The sequence below is a fragment of the Bos javanicus genome, chromosome 20 (genome assembly GCF_032452875.1).
Source record: "Bos javanicus breed banteng chromosome 20, ARS-OSU_banteng_1.0, whole genome shotgun sequence".
Classification (NCBI taxonomy): domain Eukaryota; kingdom Metazoa; phylum Chordata; class Mammalia; order Artiodactyla; family Bovidae; genus Bos; species Bos javanicus.
Genome location: NC_083887.1, coordinates 31,098,221 through 31,107,238, shown reverse-complemented (window position 1 = coordinate 31,107,238; position 9,018 = coordinate 31,098,221). Strand labels below are relative to the sequence as shown.

At 43.5% G+C, this 9,018-nt stretch overlaps 1 protein-coding gene across 3 annotated transcripts in view; it reads left to right on the top strand.

The window, feature by feature from the left end:
* The first annotated feature begins 213 nt into the window (after nucleotides 1-213).
* NNT (nicotinamide nucleotide transhydrogenase) overlaps nucleotides 214-9,018 on the top strand; it is a 92,281-nt gene continuing 83,476 nt past the window's right edge. The window contains exons 1-2 of one of the 3 annotated variants that reach the window (XM_061393585.1): nucleotides 214-408; nucleotides 5,169-5,372. In XM_061393585.1, coding sequence (XP_061249569.1) covers nucleotides 5,222-5,372 — 151 coding nt within the window. In that variant the 5' untranslated portion in view covers nucleotides 214-408; nucleotides 5,169-5,221. Of the gene's footprint in view, nucleotides 656-881; nucleotides 991-5,168; nucleotides 5,373-9,018 lie in introns of those variants that run through there. The other 2 variants (XM_061393583.1, XM_061393584.1) reach the window with 2 other exon arrangements.

Below are 9,018 nucleotides of genomic sequence, written 5' to 3'. Positions count from 1 at the left end.
AAGTGAACCAATGTGTATCTTATTCCTCCCACTTTCAGTCAGAAGACACCTGCAGACTAAGTAACGGGAGTCATCGCTTTGCAAAGCCGTTTAGCAGTTCTGCCGAAACCAGCCTAGGCCTGGTCAGGACACAACGTCCACCAAGGGCGCTCTCCAGCCCCTGGCTATTAATACTCAAAGAAGTACACGGCTTTCCGTGGGCGCGCCATTGGAAGACCCGTCCGCATATGTGTGTTAATTTTCGGGCCTTGACATCGTTTCGGAAGCATTTAACTCCACCTCTCCATCCGGAATTAAAAACAACGCTCCCATTCCCGCCCGTCACCACCTCCTGGCCGCCTCTCACTTTCTTTTTCGTCTTCTGTTTCAGAAGTTCTGATTTTTCCTAGAGAGCTAGAGGAAAGCCAGGTAACAAAAGTGTAGTTTTATTACTTTATTTGCTCTGGTGGGACACTACAGGTAGTCCCACTTTGTTCCTGGCTCTCCAGAGGACAAATGTGGCCGTTGGCAAATTCAGCGCCCGCGCTGGGCTCCAGGTTTGATTGACAAGGACGGGCGGAGGGATCGCACGGAGGCGGGGCCGAGGAGCAGCAGGTCGAGCCCGAGACAAAGAGGGTTTTGGCAGCCCCGGGAGAAGAAGCAAGGGTTCCTTGGGGTAACTGGTCTTTGCGCTTTAAGGGGCATTTCGTGCAGTCGCTTTCTCATTTGAAGAGAGGGTGGGCGGGCGGACGGGCGGGCTGGTGGAGGAGGCCGGTCGGGAAGAAGGGCCTGGCGAGGAGGGGAAGGTGGGGGCGGACGGGGAACCCGGGTCGGGGCACCCGGGTCGGGGCGGACGGGGAACCGGGGTGGGGGCTGCGCCGCGGTCACGTGGTCTCCGCAGCAACGGGGTTGGGGCTGTTCTTCCGGGTTGCTGGCGCCGCGGGGCTGCAGCCCGGGTCTGCCAGCGCGGCGTCCCCTCGCGGCCCGCGGACTCCTGGCCTCCCCGCCAAGGTGAACGTCAATGCGCGGGCAGCCCGGGCACGCTCCTGGGGCGCAGCTGGGGAAGGGGCGTGGGGCTGGTACGGAAGGTCGAGGTCCCCGAGGTGGGAAGGAGACCTGTCAAGGAGCCGCTGGGGGCGGGGTCGGCAGTGACCGGGGCGCCGGGTGTACTCTGGAGCCTGGGGCCGGGCCTCGAGGGCCCTCTTTCTGGTCTCAAGCTGGGGTGACTGGGAAGCGAGTCGGGGGTGGTGGATTCGAGAACTGGGTTTTCGCCGCAGAGGGCAGGGAACGAGGTGTCAGCTGTTCAGATGCAGATTTTGGAGCTTTGGGGGGATGGGGCTGGAGTTCTACGAGGTCCTTTCTGCTTAAAGGATGGGAGGAGGGTGGAAGGTCATAGAGGACTTTCGGTAAGTGGTGCATCCAGAGAGGTGGCACCTGGACACCCCGAAACTGTTCTTGAACCCGGAGAGAATTTGGGGTGGGTGACCGGCTGGAGACACAGGTGGTGGTGTTGAAAGTTTTAAGTGTATGGGGGGGTGGGGCAGGCTGGTGTTGGTCTGGGCGAGCCTGTACTGGGCTTAGAGTGGGGTCTGGGCTGGCGATGGGGGAAAGATTGTGTAGTGGGGCTGAGCTGATTCGAACTCCGGAGGCGGAAAGACTATTATGCCGCCGATCTCCACCAATCGGCTTCAGAGGAAGGTTATAAATAGCGGTCCCTGGCAGATATTGGCCGGGTGGCAGTTTAGTTCCCGAGGGAGGAGCTTGAACCTGTGGGTTTGAGCGAGGTCACACTGCCTGCTAGTCTAAGCTTTGGTAGGGTATTGTGTCCTTGGTTGGCATGTCTCGCTTTTAAAAGCGTGACTTGTTTATTACAGTTGCAGGTGCCCTTTATTCGCCCTCTGGTGCAGCGAAGTCCTTTAAGGAATCTGTAAGGAGTCTTGTAGGACAGGATGTATTCGGAACAGTGAGGGTTGTGTGCTTTTATTTAAAATGTTTCCCTCTTCTTCTGCAAACTGTGGCTGTTTAAAAATTAAAAAAAAAAATTGAATTGGCAGTTTAGGATTGCTTTCTTATCAGCAAGTGTGCTCAGGCTGCTTACCTCTGCTGATGGAATCACTTTTCCGCAAAGCTACATAGCCTTTAATTTTTAAAGGAAATTTCCTGAAACTCCTTGGGAAATATACTCATAGAACCCCAGGCTTCAGGTTATCTAACTCTAGTTACACATTCACTGAATCAAACAATACTTGTTGATTTCCTCTATTTTGTGCAAGGCCCTGGGCCAGAGGTAATACTAAAGTGAATACTGATAGCAGTAAAGATACTGTGTCCTTTTAATCCTCACAGTGACCCTACAAGGTACTGTTATTATTTTCCCCATTTTAAAGGTGATGAAATCAGATACAGAGAAGTTCAGTGACTTGCCAAGGTGACATAGCTAATGCGTTGCAGGTGGGGTTTCCAACTAAGAGTTCACACTCTTAGCCTCTATGTTATCCTCTCTCAGCTTCTTGCCTCCAAAGATTTTTTAATCTATTAGGGGAGATACCAAAATGACTTACATTAACTGGTGGTGTGAATGCCCCAATTTTCAGTTGTAAAGTTGCTGTCCATTTCTTAATAGCCATAGAAGCACATGGATAATAAAACAGCAGAGAGCTTTCAAGTGAAGTTAGGGGAAGATGTAACAATTAAGAGAACGGCTCTTGAATAACAGCTCTCTGTGTCTGCAGTTCCTCCCCATCTGAGGATTTAGCTAACTGCACACTGTGTATATTGTACTATTGATATTTACTACTGAAAAATAGCCACCTAGGAGCAGACCCATGAAGTTCAAACCCTGTTGTTCAAGGGTCACCTCTACTGTCTTTGCTGTAAACAAGTACTTGGCTGTGATAACATGGTCCAGATATTCTCTGAATATCTTTCAGGGTCATTTTTATTTGAGTTAGGCTTAGTGACATTTTCTTGACACTAAACTACATTATGAACTGTCTTATATGCTCATAACTTGAATCAAGTAGAATTTGGGGGAGCACATGGTCTCTGAAGGCCTTGGCTATGTTGATGCCTGATGTCAGGGCTCTGTTCAACATCAAATTACAATTTTTTAAGTAGACAGGGCAAATTTTGCAGACTCCAGGCCATGAAACAGGACTTCAGCTTTAGAGCATTGCAAAATCTCCATCTAATGATAAAACTTCTAGAGCCTGATTGTGCCCTTCAAGGGAGCTTTCCTGCACTCCTTTTATAGAAGAGCAGACTGAGGTGCTTAGAAATTCAAGCCAAACAGCGAGTGAGTAGCAGGTTTAGACAATACCCGGGCTGCATTATAACTAGCTTTGTTATTTTGCTGATGAGGTCTGGGTAAGCCTGACCAGTGAGAATGGTGGTTATTGGGGAGCTGGGATGATCCAGGAAGAGAAACTAGGGTAAATGAGGAGATTGGGCTAGGACTAGGTCCTTGGTAGTGGTAGGAAAAAATTTCTCTTTCGACAGGAATTATCTTTTGTATATCTTTGGATCTCCCTCAGTTCTTGGCATAGATTCGGTGAATGTTTTCAGTGGGTGGCTGAATTTTGAACTTGTTTGTTCTCCATTCTCAGCCATGAATAACTCTAGAAGTGACCTCTGAATGAACGAGGAGGGTATTTATTGATTCAGGGATGCTTTAGAAAGACTGAGATGAAATGACATATATGGAAATACTCTGAAAATAGAAAATCTTCTATCAGCATGTAAAGAATTATTCACATTTTTGGTTGCATGCCTGGACACATCTTATATGCTCCCTTTTCCTTAGCTTTGTTCATAGTATTCTCTCTTTCTCAAGTGCCTTTTCCTTCCTTTTCTTAGCCCTGTAGGAGGATATGATCTTCTTTGATGCCTCAAAGAACTTTGGACTTGTGTTACTCTGCTTTCTCTGTTATTGCTTGTTGACTTTTCTTATCTCCAGGTCTGTAACCGATTCCAGTTTAATTCTACAGATGCTCCTAATGGCTATGCCTCTGAGACTCAGCCCTCCGTGTGTTTACTGAATTAAAGAGCATCAAGAATAAGCACTACCTGGATTGAGCATTTCTATTCCCAGTGTTGCTTTCTGGTATTTGCAGGAAGTGGCTTCAAGGACTTGTGGCAGTAGTTATGACATGAAAAATGAGTTAGACCCTTCTTCCTCTAGAGGCTGGAAGTATGTTTTTGGAGGCTGCTGGGTTTGGGTGCTGGGTCCCAGAAGGGCCCGCATCATGGGGCAGAACCTAAAGGCATAGTAAGTGGAGTTAGCTGTGGTTGACTGAGAAGAGTTCCTTCACATTTTTGAAGGAAAGAGCATTGGGAGTCAGGGGGATGGTGGGAGAACCTTCTGTGTACTCCCCAGGATCTGCCAGGGAGGTTGGAGAAAATAGCCACTGAAATCTCCAAAACAGCAAAGGTCAATGCCATTTCACCTAGCTCATTTAGAGCTGACAAAAATGGGCCTCAAGTGGTAAGAACCACTCACAGAATTCCTAGTTAGGCCCACATATGCAAGCACAAACCTATGTGATAAAGTTAACTATGGAACTTTTTTTTCTTTTTTTAAAAATTGGAGTTGTATTTTGTGCACGTTAAATTTTCTTGAGATGTACGCCTGGCAAACATGAATCTCACTCAGTCACGCTGGGTTTGGGGTGGGGGTGTGTATGTCTCTCAGGATGTATAGCCTGCTGCGCTGAAAAGGATGGTGGGGTTTTCTGTATTGTATAGTGGCCAAACAAGTACTGCTGTACTATTTAGACAGTCTAAGGAAAGCTAAGGGGAATTTTGATTTTGTGCAGTTTTTGCTGGACAAACTGAGATGATAACTTTCATGTATGATGTGACTGGACTTTATACCAACTTTTCTTAACTTTCCAGCTACATTAAAGATCACTTAGACTTATGTGACCTAGCTTGGAATTGAATAATGAGTTTATAACTACAATTTTAAGTGGGAAAACAGATTCCAAGTTTTAAATACCTAAATTGGAAACAACCTTTTGAAGCATCTTCTTTAAGTAAAGGACTTGGCAAGTAAATTCTTTGTAGATGCCCACGTTTAACTGTTATTTTCCAACCTCTCTCAATTTGCTTTTTTTAAAAAAAGGTTTTTGATGTCCAAAAGGCAAGGTATATTGTTCTCAGCACATACATTTTTGCTTTCTTTCCTTTAGTGATTTACCTTTAAGGACATTGGGGATCCAGAAAATCGGGAACTTCTGTGAACATGGCGAACCTACTGAAAACAGTGGTGACTGGTTGTTCATGCCCTTTCCTCAGCAATTTGGGGTCCTGTAAGGTTCTACCAGGGAAGAAGAATTTTTTACGAACATTTCATACTCATCGGATACTGTGGTGTAGTGCCCCTGTAAAACCAGGTAAAGTCTCACTTTGAGTCATAGAAACAATAGATCTGATGATGGATAAACCACGCAGTTTTATAGCCCAGTGCTTGTGAGTGGTTATTTTGAGTAAAAAACCGAATGAGTGCTTTCTTATATTTTCCATGTACGGAAGTTCTTGGCTGTCAGTGCTAACAGAGAAGAATATACAATAGAAAAAGAAAAATGTTAAATAAATTGAGTTTATACCCAGGAAACCATTGGTCATAGTAACCATTTCTCCTAGTAGCTCTTCCTCTTTCCTAGTTGGTATTGGGGAGTCATACCATACATGGCTTAATGATGCTTAAGAATTAGGAACTAAACAGATTGATTGATCTGCATTAATGTTTCTGGATTTAGTAAGTGGCAGCTTCATCTCAGTTGCTCAGGGCAGAAACCTTAGAGTCATTCCCAGTGCTTATGATCGGTATAGATCAGCTCTACATTGTATCTTGAATCTGTTATTTTCTCACCATCACCACTTTTACAATCCTGGTCCAAGCCTCCATCACCTGTCACCTGGACTATTGCATTAGTCTTCTAAGTGGTCTCTGTGCTCCTTACCTCTGTCCCTGCCAACAGTCTGTTCTGTACAAGACAATGAGGATTATCTTTTAAAAATGAAAGATCATGTTACTCTTTTCTTCAGAATTTGCCACCAGCTTCCTAGCTCACACAGAGTAATAGCTGAAGTCTTCCAGTGGCCTACAGGCTTTCTCTGCTAGGACTCCCACATGCTTCTGTTTTGTGGTACAAGCCAAAAGGAGGAGAGGCTAAAAGGGGAACCTTTTAAGCTGTGTCAGATCCCTTTAAGTATCTTGCCCAAAGACCTTTCTAGCACTCTGTCTATATACCTCATTGGCCAGAACTCAGGTGGCAATATGTTGCTTTAAGGGAGACTTGGACATTTAGCCTTTTATTCTAGATGGCAACATACTTAAATAAAAATAACATTCTGTTATTTTTAGGGGAGGAACAGCATGGATATTTGGGAGGTATCAGAAGTCTTTGCCATATAGAATGATTCTCTTTTTGTTTGTAGGACTGTTTGTGCATTAAGCATGCCTAAATTGCCAAGTGTTTTCAGTTCTTATGTCTGCCTTTGGTAGATTTCATAGCCTCTTTTCTTATTCTCACGTGACAAGTCATTATTGGCAGGGTACCTGCCCTTAAGAGCCCTCAGCCTTATCTTCAGATTAAGTGTTCTGGAAGGCCAGATTATCCAGTGTGATAAGAAAGTGTATAAAGCAAAAGTCAGTAACTACACTGAGTACACGGGAATTGTCCTTGTAAGTGAAAGTATGTACTTCAAGATCTCTATTATCAATTATGAGTAAGGCTTTTTTTGTTTGCTTAATTTCTGTTCTTGACTATTTCCTAGATAGTTATTTTTTTAATCTCTAAAAGATGAGGATTCTGTTTATTCCTTAATATAGCCACAATTTCATTAACACATTGAAAAGCTTGAAAAGTAATTTCAGTCAGTTTTAATATTTTCTCAAATTTTTTTTTTAAACAGATGCCTAGTTCAAATTATGATCCAGAGTCCATGTGCTGTATTTACTTGCTTGTCTCTTAGATCTCTTTCAGTCTGTATGTTCCTCTTCTCTCTTTTCTTTTTATTTGTTGAAGAATTTAGTTGTCCTGTAGAATTTCCCACATTATTCCCTTAGTATTATTTAACTAGGTTTCTTGTATTTTCTGTAATATTTAGCTAGATCTCAAGGCTTGATCTGACTCAGGTTTGCCTTTTTCAGCTAGTGTACTTCATAGGTGATGTTATGTACTATCTGTTGTATTACATCAGGAGGATTGATCAGTGAGTTTAGATGTTGTCAGTGTGATCTATCTTTTGTGAAGTTCCCATCGATTTTTCACTCAAAGGCGCTAGCAGTGGTTTAATTGATTGTTAACTAAATATGTATTTTATCAGTAGCTTTAATATTCTATCATTTTATCTTCATTTATTAGCTAGAATTTTTCTATTAAAAAAACTTTCCTTCTGTTACAGTCATCCCTTGGTATCCATGGGGGATTGGTTCCAGACCTCCCGTGAATACCAGAATCTTTGGATGCTCAAGTTCCTCATATACAATGGTGTAGTATTTGCATATAATCTACATAGATCCTCCTGTATACTTTAAATCATCTTTACGTTACTTATCTTGAGGTTAAATCATCTTTAGGTTGAGTTCCCTGGTGGCTCATATGGTAAAGTGTCTGTCTACAATGCGGGAGACCCAGGTTCCATCCCTGGGTTGGGAAGATCATCTGGAGAAAGAAATGGCAACCCACTCCAGTACTCTTGCCTGGAAAATCCCATGGATGGAGGAGCGTGGTAGGCTACAGTCCATGGGATCGCAAAGAGTTGGACACGATTGAGTGACTTCACTTTCTTCCTTAGGTTACTCATGATGCCTGTGTGTTAAGTCACTTCAGTCGTGTCTGACTCTGTGTGACCCTATGGACCGTAGCCCGCCAGGCTCCTTTGTTCATGGGATTCTCCAGGCAGGAATACTGGAGTGGGTTGCCATGCCTTCCTTCAGGTGATCTTCCTGGCCCAGGGATCGAACCCGCAGCTCTTATGTCTCTTGCATTGGCAGGCGAGTTCTTTACCACTAGTGCCACAATACAATGTAAAAAATCTAAGTTTGCTTTTCAGAACTTACGGAATTTATTTTAATACTTTTGATCTGCATTTGGTTGAATCTGTGGATACAGAGTGCATGCATGCTAAGTCACTTGAGTCGTGTCTGACCCTCCTGCATTGGTAGGTGGGTTCTTTACCACTAGTACCACCTGGGAAGTCCGTGGATAAGGAGGGCCAACTGAATTTAGTTACTCTGAGGTTGTATGGAAAAGGTGGGTAGATGTTTGATCAGTGTTCAGTATTTACTAGTTTTGCTCATCAGTTGGTTCTGTTATGTATTCATTTTCTACTTCTGCTGTATTAGGTGATTACAAACCAGCTTCATATGACACATTTATTTTATTATCTTATACTTCTGGAGGCCAAAGCCTGAGATGGTTCTCACTGGTTGTCAGCAGGATGCATTCCTTCCAGAGGCTCTAGGGGAGAATCTGTCTCCTTGCCTTTTCCAGTTTCTGGAGACTGTCTACGTTCTTTGGCTCATGGCCTGTTTCTCTGTCTTCAAAGCCAGCAGGATAGCATCTCCAAATTTTTCTTTGACTCTGACTCTTTTGCTCCCTTCTTTCACATTTAAGGATCCATGTGATATATTGAGCCCACCCACATAATTTAGAATATTCTCCCCGTTTCAAGGTCAGTTGATTAACAACCTTAATTCCATCTGTTACCATAATTCTCCTTTGTCATGTACTGGAACGTATTCACTGATTCTGAGGATTAAGACATGGATATATTTGGGAGACTGTTATTCATCTTACCACATATTACTTTCTCCAAAGTTGAGAAGCTTTTAGCAAATATTTATTTTTTGAATATTTTTGAATTTTGAAATATTTATTATAATGAATGCATGGATTTTAGCATCTTTATATGTATTTTATGACATTTGAAATAAATTATTTTCCTTTTTGATGCTCAAATTGTCTCATATCTGGCCAGTGGAAGCCCTTCCAGGTTGGTTCCTAAATCCTTTTGATGTGACTTCGTCTG